The sequence below is a fragment of the Trachinotus anak genome, unplaced genomic scaffold, assembly GCF_046630095.1.
Source record: "Trachinotus anak isolate AG129_WGS33_773 ecotype Australia unplaced genomic scaffold, CSIRO_AGI_Tana_v1 ptg000014l, whole genome shotgun sequence".
In the NCBI taxonomy this organism is placed as follows: domain Eukaryota; kingdom Metazoa; phylum Chordata; class Actinopteri; order Carangiformes; family Carangidae; genus Trachinotus; species Trachinotus anak.
In genome coordinates this window covers 10,336,949-10,361,546 of record NW_027273865.1, presented here as the reverse complement: position 1 = coordinate 10,361,546, position 24,598 = coordinate 10,336,949, and the positions used below count along the sequence as shown (strand labels likewise).

At 40.6% G+C, this 24,598-nt stretch overlaps 1 protein-coding gene and 1 long non-coding RNA gene across 2 annotated transcripts in view; both read right to left on the bottom strand.

Moving 5' to 3' along the window:
* Positions 1-2,054: 2,054 nt before the first annotated feature.
* Positions 2,055-4,069, bottom strand: LOC139631996 (uncharacterized). Its single transcript, XR_011693476.1, has 3 exons — positions 4,006-4,069; positions 3,855-3,893; positions 2,055-2,740 (listed from the first exon to the last, which is right to left on the bottom strand). It is a non-coding gene; the product is annotated as an uncharacterized lncRNA (long non-coding RNA).
* Positions 4,070-14,852: 10,783 nt separating this feature from the next.
* Positions 14,853-24,598, bottom strand: part of traf4a (tnf receptor-associated factor 4a) — a 36,395-nt gene continuing 26,649 nt past the window's right edge. Inside the window, exons 2-7 of the mRNA XM_071497031.1 lie at positions 24,289-24,340; positions 20,742-20,846; positions 20,363-20,524; positions 19,542-19,703; positions 18,584-18,739; positions 14,853-17,708 (exon numbers count right to left, since the gene is read on the bottom strand). Coding sequence (XP_071353132.1) covers positions 17,076-17,708; positions 18,584-18,739; positions 19,542-19,703; positions 20,363-20,524; positions 20,742-20,846; positions 24,289-24,340 — 1,270 coding nt within the window. The 3' untranslated portion in view covers positions 14,853-17,075. The remainder of the gene's footprint in view (positions 17,709-18,583; positions 18,740-19,541; positions 19,704-20,362; positions 20,525-20,741; positions 20,847-24,288; positions 24,341-24,598) is intronic.

The following is a 24,598-nucleotide window of genomic DNA, read 5'->3' as shown; positions in this document are numbered from 1 at the left end:
GGATACAGTGTCATGTTCAGTTATCAAACAAAGTTGAACAGATCCTTGTTGTCTGCCTCAGGCTCCACCAGTGGACGCCTGCCAGGCCCGCTGTAAATCAACCGCAGTGGATGAATTCCTTTATCACATTAACTCTCCCCTCATGTTAGGGGCCAAATATTGCTGATTTACATATGCAATTAGCAGTGCTGAAGGGGCGAATTTCAGACTGACAATAGTTGTCATGGTCCAAAAGAGTAATGCAATTAGAGCCAATTGTTTAAGCTCGCCTGTACGATCCAATTACTCATGTGCAGCTGACAATAGCTGTCTGGCTGTTTTAGATGCACGACTAATGAATGACATCGGGACATGCTGCCACCTCGCATTGTTGCATGCCTGACTTTCCACAGGCAACGTCATAAAAAATACAAAAAAAACTAAACAAAAAAAAAAAAAAAAAAAAACAGATTCCTTTTAAGTAACACATGGAGAAATCTACTGTTCACATCAGCAAAAAAAAAAAAATCAGTGATTAATGTTGAATTGAATGAGAATACTCACATTTTCTTTGATGTTTTTAAGGTTAGTTTGTAATTTTCACTATTAAATGAGTAAAGAGATCCCGTAGAGAGCTTTAATGTTCTCATCCAGGGGGCTTTTATCACCAACTTTTTTTTTTGTGTGTGTGTTTTACAGTTTTACAGTGCAGGAAGGAAAAACAAATCTCGAGAATAAGTTTTCCTGTTCACACCCAAATTATAAAGGACGAATTAAAAAGTAAGAATACTCAGAAGAAACAGAAACCTCCACAGAGAATACTGAGCTCATTGTTTTTCATCCTTTGCAGAGAGTTCAGGAAGTTCATGTCCCACAGCGTCAAACAGCCTGAAATCATAGAGGGACGTGATTTTATTAAAAACAGGGAGGATCTGTTTGTATGAACTGCTCAGATTTAATAAAGTGTGTAAATAATTCCAGTATCTTCCATATTACAAACCTAAAATGTAGGCTACAGTATGTAGGTTTGACATCTTCAGCTGAATTTCACAGTAACATGTCATTTTAACAAAGAAAGGATGAGATCAGCATCTTACTAAACCTGCAACAGTGTACACTTTATAATAATATTTATACTTCATACAAACATTAGCTATGCAGGGTTTGAATTCCATGTTTGATTTTCTCGTTGATTGTTTTTGCAAGCATGCCCACTCAAATGTTTTTCCAGTTAACACTTACCATGAACAATTCCTATCATCGCCTTCCTGCCATTGGCATAATCTAATATACAGCATTATTAAGGATATTGATATCGGAGGTCCGGTACCATGATGCAAGGAGAGTTTATTGATTTTCAGAGTAAGAGAAGATTTTTGTGAGAGGGGTTTTATATTTATTTGTTGGACGTCAATATGTAAAATAAATAGCACTGCTTGCTTTCATTAAAGCAACCATTAACAAACACTGGTAAGAGTCTCAAAACCAATGACCATATGCACTGTATATGAAAAAAAAAAACAAACAAAAAAAAAAAACATGTACTCCTGTTCTGTGCAAAGTTGAACTTTGAGGAACAGACATATTTAAGTGGAAGTGATACAATGATGAACAAGCAAAAATACTGTTGTGACTCTCACTAGATTAAAAGATCATATGTATTTGCAAAATTTACTCATACTCATGATGTACTATATACTCATTATGCAGCATATTGGCCTATTTAACTGTTATATAATATGAAAATATATTAGATCACAAGTTTTGCAAAACTTAAATCAGAACTTAAATCAAATTAATGCCTTGGAGTAAAAAGTGCAATATGTCTCACTGGAGTGTAGTGGAGTAGAGAAACAAAGTAGCATGAAATGGAAAAGTTACTCATTGTGCCACTACATTAATCTTTATCTTACAGCTGTAGTTATATTGCAGAGAATAATTTTAGGCTACATACAAAACATTAGATCAGATTATAAAATATGATGCTACCATGAACTACCAAACAGTAGCATAATTGAGGTACTTTAATAAAGATCCCCCTCGACCAGTTACAACAGCATTCAGGTTCAACCATGGGCAGATTGTTCAGCATTTTTATTACTTCAATTATTTACAGTGGCAACAGCATTTTACTCAAACTTGAGCAGCAGGAGGCTGCATTAGTCACTACCAGCATAACAATCCTGAAGTCCTAAACCAAACTGTCAGAGCATCGGGTGAGTTGAATTGTGGGTAATGTAGGGGCCAGGTATTGATAATGAAGAAGAATGTGCGGAATAAAAAAATAAAAATCTCTGGTTTCACTGCAGCAATTTTCACACACACACACACACACACACACACACACACACACACACACACACACACACACACACACACACACACACACACACACACACACATATTTTTTTTTTTTCTATAAAATATGCCAATGATATGATATTGTTGGCCACTGCCATTAATCCTTGTGTCTGTCAACTCTTCATCATATTTTCATATTTGTATCTTTAGTGTTTCTGTGTGTAAATGAATGACAGCAGAGAGATGCAAAGATACCAGGAAGAGAACAACCAACCACAGGGAGATGTGAAACAAGTACAGAGAGATGCAAAATAACCATGAACAGACACAACAACCACATGCTCAAAGGTTGTTTTGTGTCTCTTTCTGTTCAGAGGTCTTGCTCCTATGTGGGAAGGGTGGGGGCCTTTTACGTGGCTGTGTCCAGGGGCCCAGTTGTGTGCATGTGGATAGTCTGTCACTTTATTTGGGAAAAAAAACTGTGTGTAAACAGCAGCACAAATGACCATATTTGTGACCCCCCCCCCCCCCCCCTCTTTTTAGTGTCACCTTTTCAAACCTGAGGAGCCATCTCGTTGCCATTAAATGTCAGCTTTGTGTCAGGACAGCTTGGCCCGGCAACAAAACCTCAATTGTTTCCAATTGGCAGAATTTCTTTCCCTCAGCTGTGGCCTCAGCCAATCAGAGGGCAGCTTGGTGGAAACGGAGAATGTTCACCGTGGCAACCGCTCCACTCTACCTCTGCTCACTGACACTCCTCACACCGTCCTCTCCGCCTCCGTCAGATGGACAAAATAACACCCACTGGTGACCTGAAACCAGCCTTTCCTGCAGCTCAGACTGAGGTAAACCCTAACGCAGCAGATGATGGGGCTTCTCTGTGATTTACATGTTACAACTTGCATTATGGGAAGATTTTTTAAACCAGTAAACAAAGAGGTGGTTTGTTTGTCCTCATGATGTATTGTAGCACCTGAGCTCCAGATAAATATATTTACAATGCTTAATTGCCAAAAAAGGTTACAACATCTAACATATATACATATAAAAACAGTCAAAGCCTGTCTAGTACATATGATACCTCTTTGACAATTGAAAAAAATTAAAAGTACATCACTTAACTTCCTATTCTTTCTCATAATGATTCATACAGCTCCCACAGGACACCTGACAATAAAACATAACTATGGGTCATAATAAGCTGGCAGCACAGAAGACTGATGGGCATGGCAAGAGGACAGTCTCCCCCCTATAAGAACAGTTAGAGTTAAGTCTAAAAGTGGTAACACAACATATGCAGGCAAACCAAAAAACAAACACTACACACTATCCAATCTGACTCATAACTGTTCAACACCACTTCAAGTTCCCTACAAACAGCAAGTTAGGGTGAAACCACACAACAAAGCATGCAGTCAACACGGCTACTCTATCACTGGGAAAAACTGGCTTTTCGGGCAGTTTGTCTCCTTTTGTTAGAAAACCAAATGAAACAAGAGCACATTTACATAAATAAAAACAAACATTTAACAAAATATATGCAAAATAAGATAAATAAACTATTATCTACCTACCTCACTCCAAGTTTTAGCCTCTCACCCGACATGAAGAATCTAAAAATGCAAATATTTCATTTCATTTTATAGGAGCTAAAAGCAAAATGTACTTGTTCTACAGTTAAAGTGCTAAAATCATGATTGTAAACATACTTAAAAAGCAACCTACCAGATCAGCACCAAACACAGGCTAGCCTCTGCTGCTGTGCCTCAGGTGGGCCTCAAACCAGGAATCAAGGCCCAGGTGAGCCCTCAGACTCTTTTATAGACTCCGCCCCTTATCAGGGTCCTAGTGCCAGTCTTTCTCTCACCTTCCCAACTATATATCAATAAAAACTGCACTGCACAACAGCAGAGGCAACAGAAAACTAGTTTTTCTCTTTTTTTTACACTTGTTAACACATAATGATCCAGTCACAATATTTGATTTGCTGCAAAAACTGAACATAATGTTATATTGGAAAACAGGCATTTCCTTGGAAATATTTTCTGTTAAAAACTGTTGAAATCAAACCGTGCTGTAGAGGATGGCGTTTAAAGAGGGTGTGACTCTTACTGCATGTTTTGAACCAAACATTGTACATGAGTTTATCTCAGAGGTCGAGGGTGGTGACACCACATGAGCGAGACATGAGACAATCTCAGAGCAGAAGCTTGTGCAAAGCAGCGTCCTCTGCCTGAAGCAGATGCTTGTGGGGGAAGCAATGATATTTGAGCCACAGCACAGATGTGGGAATACAGCTCGGGACAAGTGTGGGTGGTGCTGTGCGTTTCAATGCAGCTGGGTCAAAAGACAAACCACACTTATTTGAATAACCCTTCCCTGACCACGCTGCAGCAAACACATCTGTACCCAGGAACAAACGCACCAGCAGACACTAAACATGCAGACCCCCAGCGGAGAGACCTGCTTGACACAGAGCTGAATGTGTTTTCTCCCCTGCGTCTCTGAAACAACAGTGTTGCCATTAGGGGGGCTCATAGAGACTGGGAAGTCATGTTTAGAGGATAATCTTAGCTGGACCATCTGGTGAAGATTTCCTCTCTTTTCTCTATATTTCTGATTTCCTTTCTTCCTCATGAGAAGGATGACATTTTTTTTGTAGACTTGAAATGCAGCTCAGAAGTCTCACGGATTTGATTTACTTCTTCAAATGGTCAATTGAACGGCATTTGTTGCAGAAAGGGCAACTTGTGCAGCATCCACAGCCAGTGGTGAACTATATAATCTATACTTACACTATTACTGATCACTTGCAGTCGCTCCTGCCCATCTGGATGCTTCAGCAATCCCATTCCCCTCCCAGTATAATCGCTGTTGACACAGGAAATTTAATCTAGATATCTTGGTGATGATGAAAGTGGTTGTAATAGGATTAAGCTGGGCTTGACAGGACTGTGACATCGCTACTACAGGGCATTACTCAACACTGAATTATACTACTGGTAGGATGAAACATATTTGAGTATTTGCCTCGTGCCAGGACAAATGAAATGAAACATCTATTCCAGTCATTAAAAAACAACAACATTTTATTGAGTAAATAAACAGCTTTGCTGTTATGCCAGCATATCATCAAAATTAAGTGACTCAAATTCTCAAGTTCCTCATCTGTAAATAAGGCCATATTGCATGACACATCTCTCCCAGCAAACAGTACTGTTTTTACTGACGATCAATATATAGAAGAAAATATACCACTAAGCATTAAGTGAAAATCAACCACACTCACTCATCTTAATGGACAGCTTTGAGTTATTGGCTTTATTGTACATGAGTTTAATTTGCATAATCAGACTAACGCCTAACCTGTGGGGTAAGAGGTTTAGGATGAATGGATGTATAAAAGAAGAGCTTCATCATGTTCAAAAATAACTTTATATGTCACTTTAAGCTCACCCATACCTGCTAGTTATCTTATGAAAAATGTGCAGTTGAACTCCAGAAAATGGGATGTAAAAATAGGCCAAAGACCATAAAATTTCTATTTCAGTCTGGGTTCTTTTTCTCCACTCATGTATCTGCCATGTGGCCTTCTACCACACAGCCAGATTATGGGTTGCATGGTTGGAGCCACACAAAACCATTACTTAGGAGCTAAAGGCTAGAGTTAAGATTATCTGCAGGACTTCAGACCAAAGAGATTTGAATCCACAAGCACAAACACAACACGTCTAGCAGTGAGAGGATTCTGGGGTGGCAACGGTTAAATCCAAGATTAGGCTAATTCTGGTTTGTGAGCATTTTGGTTGAATTTCTGTGGACATCTTGCATTTTTTTCCTATTACCAAGCAGTTTCTGAGCATATGAAATTTAATACTTGACTAATAGCTTGACAGTGGTGGGAAATGCAATCAAAGCTGATGTCCACCAAAGTAAGTGAGGCGTTCTATCTATGATATATCTATGATTATGTGACTGAGCAACAAACATGACTAATGGCTCTCAGAATTAATGAAATAGAGACCCAACCCTGTGAGACATAGGCCTGCTATCTAAACCACATCAGAACCATTGTTTCTGCCTGGTTTTATTGTTTGTTTCAGCTTTCCTCAAAGATAAAATAACTCTCTAATGCTGTACTTGAACAGAGATAGGTGGCTGCTCTAAACTAATTAATGTGTTAATATAATAACATTGACAGTCATGAAATGAAGATTTAAATGTGACATCATTTCATGAAAAATTAATGTGTATGTGTACAGGAAAAAAACAACATAGTGGAAGACTTTTTGCATCATTTTATCAGCCTCGTATTTTGATCCCTGACTTCCAGTTGTATTTCCCCCTGATTACATTGTGTAATTAAACAAATAATTAAAGCCAGACCTAAAAGACTTTTGCAAGTATGGCACGATCATGCTTCATGCACAGATCTTTATTTGTGAGAAAAAAAGGAGAACAGCGATTGAACATTTACCCACTGCATTGCCAAAAATTCAGTATCACGTCGTTGCATTGGATTGCCTCTATGCAGTGTGTGAAATTCTTTTTAAGCCATTTTGGTCTGTGAATTTCTGAGAACACAACTCACTCCCAGTGTTTGGCATTCTAATAAGCACCTTTTTAAGATAAAACTGTAGATGTTTAACTTTCATGGTCAGGCGTACAGTGTGTGCAGAGGCTTCGCGGTTTGAGTCGGTGAACCTGAAAGGACCCGCCTGTGACTGTTGCTTACATGAGTTGGCATTCATGATGACAAATCATCCCAGCAGCGTGTGAACCTTTGGAGGCTTTCTGGTCACTCACATCAAAACCTCTGCTGAGGAAAGTCACTGTGACTGTACTGTGTGTCCCCGCGGCTCTAGTTTGAAAATCCCCCTGCTAACCAGGCTGGTCTTCAATCTCAGTCATATTCAAAGTGAAAAGTAAACCACTTTGTTTGTAACTCAATCGAAAGCCCGTTATTCATGATCTTTTCGTTGTTTTCGGCATCATTCTTACAGTGACAGGGATGTTACTTGGAGTGGGAAAGAAAGAAAGAAGAAAAATTTAATAAACATGTCTGTTGTCTTGCAAGCCTCTTGTAGAAACAGTGTTCGCTACCACTTGACCTCTGATAACCCCACATTTATAAAGACTTTAAAAGCTGCAATGAATTTATAAATGGTGCCTTATTAGAAAGCAGCAGCAACCAGTTTAGCGGGATCTAGAACCTATTTATTTGGCCCAATGTTATTCAACTAATAGAATCTATAAAGGGAATCATACCTAAACCAGGTGGTACTGTGCCCATTGCTTTCTAGTCAGTTTTATAATGTTCATGTCAGTCTAAACTCTTCAGTTATGCCACATGTGGCTACACTAACCCATCAAGAGATGCAGTTCTGTCTGCTGTCTGCAGTTTAAAGTTTGGTTCAATAGTGTGTTTGACATAACAAATATTAGAAATAAGTCCCATTACAGCTTCCCCTCAGAGCTGTGCACTGTTTATCAATCGACATCAAGAAACCACATGTCAAAAACACACTTTTTTTCTCCCACAGTGTACAAACAGAGGTGGACGGACTCTCACACCTCTCTGGATGTTTGTATCAGAGCTGTCACAGAATCTTCACAGAGGTGTCAAATACTGGCTGTTTTTATCTCGCGCCTTCTAAAAATCTCTCTGAATATCAAGGCTGTGCAAAGATGAGAAAAGAAAGGTTGGTGTTTTGTGAGGTGAGATCAGCGATTAGCTCAAATATAATGCAAATTTAATGAGGTCAAACAGAAAAATGTGAAACATGAGAACATACAGTGAGCACTTTACAAGCAACACCATATTAGTACCCTTGGTTCTTCAGGGCAGGATGTTGGAAAGGTTTGTTTGACATTTTTCTCCATGTTTACATGATGCATCACAACATTTCTGCAGATTTGTCAGCTGCACATACATGCTGCCAATCTCCTGTTCTGCCTCATCCCAAAGGTGTTCTACTGGATTCAGATCAGGTGACTAGGGAGGCCACTAAATTTCACCAAAGTCATTGTTATGTCCATGAAACCAGTTTGAGACGACTTTTGCTTTGTGACATGTTGCATATTCATACTAGAAGTAGACATTAGAATAGAGTACATTGTGGCTAAAGAGTCAGCAACAATACTCTGATACGGTCTGTGATACTCTGTGGTATTCAAACCATCACAGATTTGTATTAAGGGGCCCAAATTGTGCCAAGAAAAAAAATTTCCCACACCATTTCAACATCACCACCAGCCTGGACTACAGCTGCTGCTCACTGGATGTTTTTTGTTTTTGCACCATTCTGAGTAAAAACACAAGAGACTGTTGTGTGTTAAAATCCCAGAAGATCAGTAGTTTCAGAAATACTCACACGAGCCCATCTGGCCCGAACAATCATGACACAGTTAAAGGCGCTAAGATCACATTTTTCCTCATTCACATGTTTGATGTGAACATTGGCTGAAGCTCCTGAGCTGTATCTGCATTGTGCATTACACTGCTGCTGCTGCCACATGATTGGCCGATTGGATAAGTGAACGAACAGGCAGGTGTACAGGTGTTCCTAATAAAGTGCTCAGTGAGTGTATTACTGTGGACACTTACACCTGATATAACTGCTTTATTTGGCCAGTTAATACAAAGTTGTGAACAAAACACTGACATATCACCTATTGTCGGTGGTACGCCCTAAACTGTGGAATAGTTTTCCACTCTCTCAGATTGCCCCTCCATTGATATTTTTAAAACCTATGTAAAGACCTATCCCTTTTTTTAGCCTTTTAAATGTCATCATGAAGAAATGACTGACCACACTCTGTCTTTTATTTGTTTGTTTTCCCTAAAAATTATTTCCCTAATTTCATCTCTTTGTAACATTATCATTCATCAGGAGTTGTCTTTTTTACCACCTGTCTAATATTCACTCTCCTTTTAGCTCTGTTTTGGGTCTCCACCATCTGGCTCCTTAGCTGCTAAATGCTAGCTAGTCGCTGATTATGTTTCCTGGTAAGAGCAGTGACAGTGAACCAAAATGAAACAGTTGAGGCCAAAACAATGAACTGAGAAATGCTAAAAAAGAAAAAAATGTAGAGTTTGAATCTGTGGCCTTGCTACAACCACCAAACCTTTTCATGTACAGTCATAAATTGTTACTATAAAAATATTGATTATTTATATTTATTTTCTCAGCCAAGAGTGCTGCAGAAAAGCCATCAACAATAAATACGAATATAAAAAAAAGACAACTGTAACACACCATAGGAATACACACAATATCCATCTGAAATGCGATAAATGTACAAACGTCTTGTTAGGATGAAATTAAAATGGAAAAGACAAAAGCAAGTTATTGCCTAATTAAATTCATTAAATTCTTGATTCTTGGATCACTTAAATTTTCTAAACACAAAGTAAATCAATAACACACCTAATTTTCCCATAGATGTTCCTGAAATCAGTGACATCCTGGATGACTAAAACAAATTTCTTGAAAAATAATACAGTATGAAACTGAGAAGATCTCTACAAACCATGGATGTAGAGTTCAAACACAACTTCACTCAGTAAATCTACTCTAAATGCAACTGAATCACAAACATACATACCCCTCTTCAACACCAAATAATTGTTTGCCAGTTGTCAATCAAATGAGTTATACTGTCAAGTTACACCTGTTTACATCAGATGTGCTGTTGGTGACATGCAATGATAGCAACTCTTCTGGATAACAGAACAGATATAAACTAAACTTTTCCAGCAAACAGGAAATATGTTGCCATGGATTAAGTGATTTAAGATGCTGGCTTCAAATGCAGCCCTGTTTTTTTTTAGCCCATGTTTATTTTTATTTTGGAAAATGAAGTGTACCGATTTGGCTATTTTAAGTTCCTGTTTGTTATGCACCATTGGATGTACTGACAACTATTGCTTAGTAAGGAGCTTCTTTTCTGATTTTAAAGCAGATATATGGACGTTCATTTACAATGGTGTTATCATGTCTGTGTTCAGGTTTGACTGATTCATGACTCAGATTTTTGACACAAAAACTGACACTGATGTGAGTTTAGTACAAGATGTGAGCTTTTGATATTGATATTTGATGACTTCTTAAATTATCTTATTCATCTGATATGGTGTGGAGGCCAATTTGAGTGTTTTGATGTGGGATGTGAATAAATGTATCCAGTAATATAAGATATGCTGGAGCTGTCATCCTCTTTTATTTTGTCAAAGTGGATTTACTCTGCTCCTGTAATCCTGTTTGGAAGTATCAAACATGCAGTATTTGTAGCACATTTATAAAGATCAATCAGATATTTTATTGATGTGCGTGGGCGGGGGTATGGACTGTGAGCGCCTCCTCGTTCCTCCCCCCAAGGCTAGTGTGTGTTATTCCATTAATCCAGGCCAGTAATTGATCCAGGCCTGGCTGCATGGTTCTGTTGGCAGGTAGCCATGGTGGGTCTGACTGACCTTTAACCTGGGTCACTGCTTCTGGTCTTACTCAACTGGCTTTAAAAAGAGATGAAAACTATCAATCATTCGTTGGATGGATGTACATCAGAGGGAATGCATAAATCAATACAAAGGGGAGGATGTCTTTCTTTTTCTTTCCAAATAATACATCATTCAGCTTTGCTTTGCTGGTTTTTTGGGTTCTGTGCAGTCCAGCTGTTGCATCACGAAATCCAGCTGGATGCTCGATGTCATCAGTGAGGGCTGCATGGTCAGACATCTTAAACAGTTGGGGTTTATAAATCTGTCATCCAATCTGGGATCCAAGAGCAAGGTGCTTGGGAACTTCTGGAGAAATAAGAGAGGTCAAGCGCTCAGTATCTCAATATCTGAAGTTTTAAAAGCTATTAATTTAACTTAGATATAAAGCCCCACATAGAAAATATCCTCTAATGCAGCGGTAGATGTTGCACAGTGAGTGCATCAATCCAGTCTCTCATTGAATTGGATGACTCATATGTTGTTTGGGTGTCAGTTGAGGGTTTCAGATTTTAATGATTTATGCACGGCTTACGTGTTACTTACGTAAGTGATTTCCAATTACACCTTTGCAGTTGTTGCAGTTAGTTACAAATAAGTGGCACTGTTTTATCAGTGACTCACGTCTAATGTCTTTTTGGTTTGGAGGGATGGGTGGGGTGGAGCTGCCTGTGAGCAATAGCAGATTTGATTTTGTATATTTCATAATGTAACAAACCGGAATTGCATGGAAATGCATGAAATCATCAGCAATGACAATCAGTGAACATCAGCAATGACAAAAGTTTCTGCGATGATGGTGATGATGATACTACACTATGACTTTAACTCCAGTAGCATTCATGATCATTATATTACATATTAATACATCATGTCACAACACTTCCTAATATTTTCTTAACCCTTTAAATCACATCTTAATGACTTCCTCAGTAGATGACGACTTTGAGCTTAGATATTATTTTTTTGTGAAACTTCTGTTTTCAAGGTCAATAATCTTTGTGCTCAACCAGTGAGCTTCTTGCCAGGTGACTTGTCCAACTTGAGAGCGAACTTCTGCTGAACAGTTCAGATGTTTCCCTCCTCTGAGGGTTGTTCACTGCTGTAAGACACTGACTCACACATCTGCCACCCCAGTTCAGTTCCCGCACTGTGAGGCAGAATTGTTTAACTTCAGTACGAGGCACGACAGCATGGCACCACTTCATAAACCACAGCTCCTCTTTGATGTGTTGTGTTTTTTATGGGCGAGGAAAGCCTCATGGGTTGGGTTCTTCCCCGCCTTCACCGCTACTACCACCACCGCCTCCTCCTCCTCCTTCTCCTGCTCCTGCTTTAACCCAGCTGGCATCTGACTTTCAGCATACGTTGACCAAAGGTTGGGTGAACTCACCGAGCAGGAACGGCATTAATGTGTGTGCACAGTGTGTATGAGAACGTGACTGTACCTGCAAATCATTTACCAAGCGAGCGGAGGGTCATTTGAAAGAGAGGAAAGCCAAAGGGCAGTACTGTACACTGAGCTGCACGTGACTCTGCTCTGCATGGGAATCATGAAGCTTGCTAACATGAAATTAGCTGTTACTATTTTCATTCTGCATCGCCCTGAAGCAGCACAGGGCTGCTGGTTGTACACCCTGTGCCAGGAAAGTTCGAGGCCGTCAGTATGGCTCTTTTAGTTACATACAATTCAACTTCAGCTATTGACTCTCTGTATTGGTCTGAGGAGAGACAGAAATGACTGTCCTGACCAAAGGACCCCTCCCTTAGATGAATGATCCCCCTCATAGCAGGGAAACTTTAAAAACAGCTATCCTGAATGAAAAACAAGTTCACTTGAGGCTTTTTTTTTTTTTCAAGGATATTGGCAATACCCTCAAAAAGCAAGATGTTACATAGGAGCAAAGAGGAGTCGTGCTGCATCCATAAAACAGATGTTGTTTTCATTCAAAAGAAAGTACACTGAGAGTTGAGATTATATGTTTTAGGGAGACTTTGGCCAGCTATTGTACAGTAAGTGGAAAACGGGACTGTCCTCCTGAGGGACCTCTCAGTGACTTTGACATTAAAAGCTCATTTTCCTCTTCCCTAAATCCTACTGCCCTGAACATCATCCAAGCTAATGCAAACTCCTGGCATTGCTTCAAAGCAGGGCTGGTGTCTGCTTCACTTCCTCTGCCCACCCCCCTCCTCTGCTCCTTCACTCCTCTGCATCTTGAGCAGAGTAACAGTGGAGACTTTTGGAGGAAATGGACAGAAACTGCCGCTTTCACCTCTGACCTACATCTCCGTGTGGGTGATGAAGTAGAAATAAAATAAGCAGCTACTGCGGATTCGTCAGATATTAAGTATAACTGGTAACACTTTCTTTTACAGGTTCCATATTTTCCAGCTAATTGCCTGGAAAATGCAGTCAAAATTTCCCAATAATTATCTGGTATTTAGCTGTAAATTATATTTCCCAGAAAGGCCGGTGCAATTGTTAGTAATTATAAGAGAAATGGAGAATGTGTTACTGGCCACAGTTGTTAAGTACCTGGTTGTTATTTTCAAGTTTTAAGAAGAAAACAGTCCATTATATAGGAGGTAAGAAGAAATAGTTAGTGGCCAGATGTCACTATTCAGTGGAGTTTCCCACAAAGACAAACAAGATAATCTATTTGGGTTCTTCAAGACTTCAGTCAGACATTATAGATCTATATGTTTGATTAATGTTTGGTAATCAGTAATCGACACTGATGCTGTACATTGGTTGTCTGCTTACCTGAAGTTTTCAGCTACACTGGAAATTCCTTATTGTTGTGTCTCAAGCTGATGCGATGACCATCTCTGCAGCACATCCTGAAAAGTGTAGTAGATTTTCAAGATGGACAACAGCACAGGCTTGAAAATCTACTGCACCTTTCAGGATGAAGGTAATGGAACCATATGTCTCTGGACGCTGCTTTGTGATTGTCTAGATCCGATTCAGGTGTAAAAACAAGGTCAATTCACAATGCACTTCTAACTGTGCGGGAACTTGTAACACTGAGATTTAGGCTGTTGTTGGTGTTTTAGGTAACAGCTGGTAGTGGCAGAACAAACACCACAGGTTGTCCCTCCGTCCGTGAGTTTACCAGCGCTGACTGGTGTGTACCCTATCCTGGCGCCAGTTTTATTTGTTTAGTTATTACTCGGGTTGTTGTTGTTAAGATGTTTTTTTCATACATCACAGGGACTGTTGGCCTCGGTTGGTGTTTCACTGAGGAGCTGTGATGGCTGCTACAGCTGCAGCTTTGCAATAGAGTCAGTCTTCCAGTTTAAATGGTGATCATGTTGTCCTGTGATCTTTGTTTATGTTTTCACCTGTCAGAACAAACCACAGATGTTTGTAGTTGCAATATTTGTTACATCCGTAAAAACTGTTTTGTAACCACCAATATGCTGGCTTTGAAAGCATAGCATCAGATAGAATATGTCAATACTTCATGTAAGTAGGTATAAATAACGGGTTATTTAAAGTTCATTAAGTTTACTATCATTTATAATACCGTAATACACAGTGCAGCCTCACTGATTGTTCTATTTGTGAGAAACCTATTCTGCACATACCTGGGTTTAAAGTGTTCAATACCCTGTTCAGAGTGTTCAATCTCATAAAACATGCTGTTTACTTTTTGAAAACGCAAAGCTCACAATTACATCAGATGGAAGCGCTACAAAAATTACAGAACTCAAATTTGATTGACAAAGATGAATTACTGAGATTAAAAAATAGTATCTTCATTGTCTGCACTTGTAAGTGTGGCACCACATTCTCCTCATACGATTTCTGTGGCCCACCTCGTCTAATGAATTTTTTCAGAGACTTGAACATTTCTTACACATTAAGTTAATTTTTGTAAAAATTACAATTATAAATGATCTTGAAGATTAAAATACCCCTGAACAAACTGTAAGGATGTTTTTAAAAGAACGTTCGACATGGCAAAAGCTTGATAAATACAGGCCCTGCTTTACAAAAATGGTGCCATTACTGAAGTTTTGAGAATTAAAAAAAAAGTAAAACAGGTAACAGGTAAACAGGTAAAACAACTATAATATATGGTATTTTATTTCAATTAAGAAATTGACAAGCACTCATCAGTCAACATATTAAAACATTTGTGCCATCTGTGCAAACAGACACGACGGCTCCTTAAAATAAATACTTTTAAGAGGAAATAATACAGACAGAATATGTGAGGCTCAAACCACACGGACAAACAAAACCTCCAAATGTCCAAGAGACGAAAGGGTCTGAAAGTTCCCAAAGTCAATCCCGACTCTCCAACGAAAAGTGTTTGTATAAAACAGCTAAGTATTTTTAAAAATACGGAATCTTACAAAAAAAGTTTTATCTTCTCACTTCTTTAAATCACTGTAAAATATCAGCTGGTATTATGACAAGAAATCAGGAATTTTTCCATGTATAATAATAAAAAGACAGAATGTGCTTCTGCATTTTTACATTAGTATTCACATACATCATAAGTGTACTGTATCATCAAAGTCCTCCGTCGCTCTGATGGTGCTGTGATGGAGACAGGTGTATCGCGCAGCGCTGCTTGCCTCCAAGCGACATCCTCGTCGTCACACTGTATGCCGAGCTGAAGATAGACACCGGTGACCATGGTAACAACAAAGGTGCAGTGAGTCCCGAGACACCCACATATTTGCAAAGACCATGTCATTACCAACCTTTTAAACAGCCTCCTTGCACCATCCATGCCCAGGCTACGTAAAACAATACACTTCACAGCCAAGTGTTCATTGTCTTTATAGGTTACATTACCAACAGTGTTCACATTTTCTGTATATAAAAACCAAAAAAAAAACAAAAAACTTTTCCTTTTGACAATTTGTCAACTTTCAAATGGTCCAAAAAAGAGACAAAATAGCTATCAATTGGAGAGGATTTCAAGAATACAGGTTACAGTACAAAAATGTGGTCCAGGTGGTAGCACATGAAGCATGCATGTGTTTATGTTGCCCTGCTCACCCCTAAAACCCTCATGCGAAGACATACTGTATAAAAAGGCCACATGGCTTTTCCTTCACTATTAAATGCACGTGTACTGTGGCAACTGGCCTCTTTGTCTGCTCATCTGAAGACCGACGAAAGGTGCTTTTTTTTTTTCTCCTATCCACAATAGATACGAAGCCTCAAAGGGTCACCGTGAAGTCTGTGTTCAGTACATCGCTGCGCTCCTGAAGCGTACAGACATGAGTGTTATCAATCTTCTCATCTAACTCTTGGTAAGAAAGCGAATAGGTGTATTTCCCCAAATATCATATTTAATTATGAAGTTATGGCCTGCAGTCATTTAGCTCAGCGTAGCATAAAGACTGGAAACAGGGGGAAGCAGCTAGCTTGGTTCTGTCCAAAGGTAATAAAATCTGCCGACCACCCTCTCTAAAGTTCATCAGCTAATAAGTCATTTCTTGTTAGTAGAATCTGTATAAACACCAAATCATTAAAACTGTTTCTGTTAGCTGCTTCCCCCTGTTTTCAGTCCTAATGCTAAGCTAAGCGAAACGACCGCTGTCTGTAGCTTCATATTCGACAGACAGATATAAAAGTGGTGTCGATCTTCTCATTCAACACTCAACCAGAAATGTCAAATCTTTCCCTTAAACCACATCACCTGAAAACATCGATTTATTCGTTTGTGTGTACACAAACCTCTCGAGTTGTCTCTTACCAAGGGCTCTGTGTTTGTTAAGGGATCAGTGGGAGTATACTGTACGGGCATGTAAACAAAAGGCAGTTGGGCTGGAGCATGAGTCTGCTGAGCTCCCTCACTCCAGATAAAACAGAACGTGTCTAATCAGCCTCTAACTTTCTCTCTACTCTAAGTGCAGAGGCTTAGTGAAGCCCTTCACCCTTATTTTATATCGTTTCCATAATCTTTAACATCTGTACTGCGGAAATAACAACAAAAATATAACTTAAGATAAACTCTCTAGGCACTGTTTGATTTCCAAGGCTTTGTGTTGTAGACTGTGATAAAAGATCAGCAAACATTAAAAAAAAGTAATAGAAAGAAACACCAGAGAGTGATGGCTCTGCAGACCAAACACTTTCTCCTCTGTGATGGATCAAGTCCTCCGATTCAGCTCACACAGCCAAACAGACTTGCATCAAGCTCTGTGGTGGAGAGGCTGTAAGGGCAGAAAGTATCTAAAGGGTAAGTGTATAGAAGTGTTCAAGGTTAAGTGTCAGTTCCAGTCTTTAACCTATCTTTCTCCTTCATGAAAAGAAAACAAAGGTCGGATCTTAAGCCATTATCTTCTGGGGAATCTCTATAGAAGCCTTGATGAAAATGCAGTTGTCTCGGATGTAGTTCCTCTTCTTGATCTCCTCGTGCGAGATGAACTTGGGGTAGCCAAAGCCCAGGGTGCTCTCGTCCAGCGAGTTGCGGCTGCTGCAGGGCTTCTGGAAGTTCTTCCAGTTGGGGTCGGGGTTGAAGGTCTCGGTGATGTGCTGGGGTTTTGAAAGCGACGGGTCGCTCTGGTCCAGGATGGAGAAAGTCACCTTGTAGGAGAAGGGCCACTCCAGCAGGTTGTCATACTCTCCGGGCAGCACGCGGATGTAGACGGAGAGGTGGGAGCCTTCGCCGCTGCCGTTACCGTTCAGGAAGGCCGACACCTGTAGCTTGTAGCCGTAGCGGTGAGTGTAGAAAGGCGGGCTGAAGAACTCGTGGTTGCTTCGGAGTTTGGCCTCCTGGAGTTTGCGTGAGTAGTCGTTGAGTTTCCAGATTAGGACGCCGTCATGACTGACAGACAGCTCTTCCATCTCCCTCCGCAGCTCCAGGATCTCCTGCCGCTGGCGACCCACCAGATTACACATCATAGTCAGGTGAGATTTAGTGGTGTCTTCCAGGTGACGACCGATGGCCAGTTTGGGGCACTGTAGAGAGACAGCAGAGAGATGAATATGTAGAAGCTGCTGCACAGTGAGCAAGGCGACAGATGTGCTGCGCCTACAGACTTTACTGTAAAGTTTTTACAAAGCAACACCTTCATCCTCCATTGCACAAATAATCTGGTGAAAATTGATGAAAGGTTTACATAAAGGAAAGTTGCTTTGTGTGTTTTCAGTTTGTATGATGTATGTTTTGATTTGCCTGAAGTACGACTCTTTGACAAGAAGTGGTGTGACGTCGGTGCCACATTGTGATGTGAAAAAATATAAATATCATATTTGAATAATGTACTCGTATTTGTTTACATCTCTTGACAAAAGTGAACAGCTGAATATTGCCTCCATAGATCAACTTCTGTTTCTGAGTCATACTCTGAACATGACGATGTGGACACTTGGATTATTGTATTTAATGGTCACTCGGCTATTCAGGAGACATCTTTTCAACATCTGTAAATGTTATACACCAGGCTTCCAGATGCTTTGTGATTCATGGCAGAGCGCCAAGCCGAAAGCACAGAGAATGATCTGCCGCTCCTCCTCGAGCGTGTCCACATTTTCACAAATTGATGTCAGTTTCAAAAATAGACAGAAATGTGCAGTCAGAATACAGAACTGTTGCTCTCATTAAAATAGACCCTACAGGCACAGCACTGCATGTTTGGAAAGAAAGGAAAATCATTACTCTGGACACAGTGAGCAAGGATGTGAAGGAAATATGAAGGAGAAAAATGCATGTAAACAACAAAGACAAACAGGCCTGACAGTTGATTAGCATATATCAACAGGAGTGTTAACAGGAAAGGTTCTCCAGAGGCAGAAATAATCTTCTAAGGTTAAATGATGCCGGTCAGTCTTACCCTGTGTTTGCAGCCAGCATCTTTGAAGGGACATAGGACGAGTGCACTTCCACAGTTGTCTTTCACATGGTTAGCCAGGTCCTCTCGGGCGATGTTGGGTGTACCACACTGGTTTGGGCACTGGACAGGAAACCGAGGGCAGTGGTACTGGTGGTTCTGTAGAGGAGTCGGGGACAATGTTAATGTGTGCACCGCTTAACCGACAGCGTGAGTGATATGAACACACACACTCCACAGTGGGGCCATAAATTAATGTTTGCACCGGCAAAAATGTCCTTGAAAGTTCAAAAAAATACCTGTGGTACTAAAAACGAGCGAAAAAAATCGACCAGAAAAAAATAGGAAACAACTAATCATGTAGCCCGAAGCCACAGAAAATATTTGACCCATGCTGTCAATAACACATGCAAAGCACAGGAAGTCATTGTGCAATCAGTGTAATTAAACACTCAGAAGATGGACAGAAAATTAATCAGCGACTGATCTGATAACTGATTAACTCTTTGAGCCATTTGCAAATCCCTTCCCCTGCTTCTCCGGGGAAGGGATTTGCTAACTGTCCCTTTCTTAAATTATAGTGGACTGAATATCTTTTTAGACTGGCTGAACAATAAAGCAATCTGAAGAGGTCACCTTGGGGTCTGAGAAATCATGATGGAAAATGTTTGCAATTTTCTCATGTTTTATAGATGAAATGATTCATTGAGGAAATAATCTGATCGATCAATAATGAAAATAGGGCTGCTAACTAACGACCAAGTTATTACATCTTGGCCCAAAATGTGTGGGAAGATAGAGACACTGACTTCTCAGCCTCTGGCCAGATGTGTGCAGAGGCAGGTGCTCTCACATAAAAGCCCAGATGGCAAAACAGCAGCTCTCACTAACATCCAGCTGCCACAAGACTGAGACACCATGAATCATGCCAAATTCAACTAAGTTTTTGCATGAAACTGACCTGGATTGTGTCAAAGACGAACTCCTTGCCGCAGTACTTGCAGGGTTGTGTGCGTTTGGGACACTCGGCCATGCTGTGTTGGGACAGCAGACGACGCATCATCCTCGCCCCACACTTGTTCTCACAGTAAACGCTCTCCTGAGGACACACACCCTGGTGGTTCTGGGACAGAAAAGAAAGATGATCACAATTTAGAGCAGGGTCATAAAGTCAAGACATGCAAAAGTACTGTAGCCACGGTAGGTGTTACTGTTTACCCATATGCAGTTTATATACTTCAGTTTTCATAGCTCTAAATTGAAATTAGCATTTTTCTTACTATTTTTTTATAGACTAAATAAAACTAAAAATAATCTTCAGATTAATCAGTGAATGAAAATAATAATTAGTTGCAACTTTACTGAGGTGTCGTTTTCGTTTTGAATGACTGTGTAATTCCAATGTGAAAGCCCAAAGGTGAATTATTGCCACTGTAAGTGTGTGCAGAGGGGAGACCAGGAGGGCCAGAGTAAACAGAGGAGGGGCAGGTTGGTGGAAATGACTGAGGTGCTAGTGAGGAGACTCTGAGGAAAACACGCTTAGTATGAAAGACCCAGTCAAAGCTTCTTTCCTTCTGCCAACACACGTGTTATTTCAAAATAGACCAAGGCGCTCTGAAAGCACTGACACACGTGTGCATTAGTCTTTCCTGCTGCCTCTCACAAAGACATCTTTCATTTAGGCGTGGAAATGATGTGTGGTTTTTTACGTCAATCTCCTGCTGAGTTCTAAGAGGAAAAAACAACAAAGGAAATAAAAACAGGTCTGGAGTGGGTGTTTACCTCATAGGCTTCACCGGTGAACTCGCTGCCACAAAACTCGCACTTGACCTTGCGTTTGGGGCAGTCGTGCTGCAGGTGGTCGGGCAAGTCGCGGCGCGTCAGCTTGACAGAGCAGCGATTGGGGCAGGGAATCACGTTGAAGGCGCAGGTGGAGAAGTGGCCCTGAGGGAGACACAACGACAGAGAGGTGGCGTGTCATCAGACTCAAGCAGACACAAAGCCACATGTTGGCCGTTGAGCCAAGCTGTTGCCAGAAAACAGCAAGAGGTGAGGGGAGGGAGGAGGCAGCAGATCAGAGTTTTTGATAAGGCGGCGGGGATAAGGATGTGAAGGGGAAAGAGATGAAAGGAAAGTGAGAGAGCATAACGAAGCTTCTCACCTGCAGCTGCTTCATCTGTCCGGTCCAGCGGCAGCCCTCCTCACTGTGGATGCAACGGATGGGCAGAGCCAGGATCTGCTGCTCCAGCTCTGGATCTGGGTAGATCTGAGGAGCAGAACCAGGATAAAGTCAGTGTGGCACCCGCAAGGTGTTGAGGAGCAGGTCATACAGGAAGACTGTAACACATCATTATCATACAGCACAGGCATGTAGAACATGGGTTTGACTGTGCATTTAATCACTTGCTGTCTGTTAAAAAACATGCATCTCACTAAATAAAGAATTAAAAAACCCACTGGACTGGCTGAAACATGCAAATTTGCAACACTGAAAACATGGCTTTTACATTTGCTTATAAAGAAGTTGACATGAGCATATAAAGCTACATGGTTTTCATATGACAGTGACACAGTATTTGGTCCAGGGTGTGGTGGTCAGCATTTACAGACTAGTTATCAGTAGTTTCATGAAACTCATTGCTAAACCACAGAACTTCAGGGAATCGCAGCACATAAATACTGTACCAACTAAAGTTAGGCTTAAAGGTTTTGGTTGGCAATGCACTTCATTCTTCTTATTGTTACCAAATTCAACTTAAAGGCCAGAACCTACTAGCAGTATTTCCTGTGAAGCCAAAGCCTGATGTATGTTATTTTAATTTTGCTTAATGAGCATCACTTTGTCAGTTTGAATATGTTATAGTGTCAATCCAGAAATCATATCTGCCCACAGCTAAAACTCGTGTCATATAAATGTTGGTGTAGCTGTATCTGGCTCCTTGGACATGTTACAAAATAGCTCCAATTTTTTTACCTACACTTGTGTTCATCTACAGGTACAAAGCAAAAGATTCAACATGTAAATAAGTGTTGGTTGGGGCATTTTTTAACTTCTGAGCTGTTTATCCAGCAGATTTCAGCCTTTACACTGGCTTGGCTAAACACATCCTCCGCCTCTGCAGCTAACTTCATGAGGTGAGATCAGTATTCATTTGGTGTATGTTGGAAAGAAAACAAATAAGCATGTTTTTGAAAAACTATTCCTTCAAAACATTTTTGCAATGACAGTCATAGGAAAGTCAAACTGTTGAGACTGTGTTAAAAAAACGCAACAGTGAGTTGACACAGTCACTGCAGTGACAATGCGTTAGTTTATGGGTTCATGGGACCTTTGAGAGAGAGAGAGAACAAGAGAGAGAGCGCAGAGGAAAAGATTATTTTTTTTCTTGGTCTCTCAGCAATGAGGATTGAGTCAGTTTTCTGCCCAAACACCCCAAATCCTCCCCTGCAGTCCGCTGTCCTGTGGATTTACAGCTCTGCTCGGCGTCTCCATCCCCCATCGCTGTCACGCGAGCAGAGCACTGGTCAAACAAGAAAAGCCACTTCCTCAAAATGTCACAACAGCCCTCTAAACAAACGACAGCTCAGTACCAGCCTGCCTGTGCTCACGTGCCTCTGCAGCCAAACATGGGAGCCATCGCCATCAAATTAAATGTTCATTGGGACAATCATCTACAATTAAACACTTCCACTTCTCATTCTTTGAAGCTGCGTCAGGAGACAGATGCCTCTGCCAGTGTACATAAAGGCATAAAAATATACTAATACTAATGCCCTTAGTGAAGCACAGATATATCTAACATTAAAACACATGCTTGACTTCTGCTGCGTGCCACTTATACAGTGGGACCAGACGGTGTCTCGCTGCCATTATCACATTCTTTGAGGAGAAACAGAGGGAAGAAAATCCTCTAAAAGCAAACTGAAACACTCTCTCATTGTTCCACTCTTGGAATCTGCAGGGACACGGCAATAATGACCCTTTAATAACTTAGTCGCAGCCAGATCAGTGGGGTTAAGCTGTTTGGAGCTCTAACTTAGGGGTTTATTCTGTCTGCTTTAGCCTTTGTTAGTCCCACACAACTACTATTACTGCTACTACTACAGCAGCAGCAGCAGCAGCAGCAGCAGGACAATCCTTTAATGACTGCAACACTCTTGTTCTGTTGGAGCAAGGTTGTATTTTTGCATGTTTTTTTTTTTTTTTTCTTCAGAGGACAGTGTGCAGCAAGCATCACAATAACCCTGACAGAGGACCACCAGCGAGGGGTAATTTGCAGGCGACTGGGAGCCTGTGAGGGCCTTGGTAAATAACAACGTCTGACAGGTGTGCCATGAGCACATCCTTCCCGTGGAGAGTCCCTGCTATTACAGGCGCCTTTATCGCTCGCAGCGCAGCATGCAGAACTGCGCTGCTGCCCCGCTGATCCTGCTGCAGCTCTGGGTTAACGGCTCAATGGCTGATTCGGGCTAAAGCTAACAAACTGCACGGGAGAATTACTTGCAGCGGCCTACTTTCAATCAGTGCCAAAAGCTGCACAGAAAAAGAGACAATAATTTTACTGTCTGTTGATTGGTTTTAAAGTCTCTCGTGCATAGCTCAGGAGGATATCACGTGTGAGAGACATCCTCTGACTCTGAATACAGTTAGTCATTATACCCCCTCTCCATCCAAGGCACAATCTGATTAAATGCCTTTTAAAAAACAAGGAGAAGAAGAGTTCAGGTGAAATTTGGATATAGCTTTCTTTCTCTGGACACAGAGAGATTTATTTGGCAGCGAAAAACACAGTGGTTTTAATAAAATGTCCTCCATATTTCTATCCGATCAACCAACCAGGCTGCTCTCCCGCTGTAATGAAATGAAATGAAAGTCAAAGCCACCTAAAATTGTTTTTCTCTTAAAGTCTGACAATTTGCATCTCAGATCCCAATTGTATCAGGAACTAATGTCACAGGATTATCTTTATGTGGCTCTCTGAGCTGCCCCTCTCTGATTTGCATGTTTTCTAGGCTGGACCAGTCAATACAAGTTTATTTACATTTTACAGCACCTGTAACAAGTTTTAAATCACTTTTATTGGAAAGCCATTTCTCCTTTTCTTCTTTATTTTTCCTATTTTGGTTTTATTGTTTGTTTTACAGCTATATTTTGGTTTCTACTTTTGAATTGTTCTGATATTGTAATTATTTTAGCTTTTTAGATGCACTGTAGGGATGGCATTATCAGTCTGTCCATCACTTGGTCCACCACTTTGGTCCAGACTGAAGTATCCCAACATTTACTGGATGGACTTTCAGGACATTTTGTATGAATGTTCATGGTCCCCAGAGGATGGACCTACTGACTTTGGTGATCACTGACTTATTCCCCAGCACCACATCTGTCTTTGTCCTTTAATTTAGCACCATACTAAGGTCAACATTCGAATTTGTCCAATACTCTGATTCATGATAAATACCTGCAAAACTAATGACACTCCTGTGACTTCAGCAATGACATTAGCATTTAGCTCAAAGCACAGCTGTGCCTCATGGAGCCACTAGCATGGCCGTAGATCTCTTATTATTTATCATGTTTTACTCTTTTGTTTTAATGTTAGGAAAAGTGCTGTTGCTGTTAAGCATGGAGTTATTATTACCTGATAATAAATAAAAGAATTCTTTTAACTCAAGTTAAATTGTGTGTGCAGAGTGTGTGATCTTACCTTAGCATAGTCCAACGGCAGCTGATCCTCTGGACACTTGAAGACGCCCTCACTGCAACAAAACAGCAGAAAAAGTTTGTTATTATTGGAATCGCTCAGAATAAAAGCTGACTGCCAACAAAAGCGATATAAAAGCCTCTCTACAAGGACAATCGTCGTTTTTTTAAATCACATTCAGCGCTCAGTTAGATTACTAACTCTGACCCTGACTTGGAACAACTAGAGCTAAAAGGCTCTGAGAGCAGTGCTGCTCTGCCCTTAGTTTTATTCTGTCTCTTCAAACACGCTCTTAATCTGAGAAGTTCTCTGA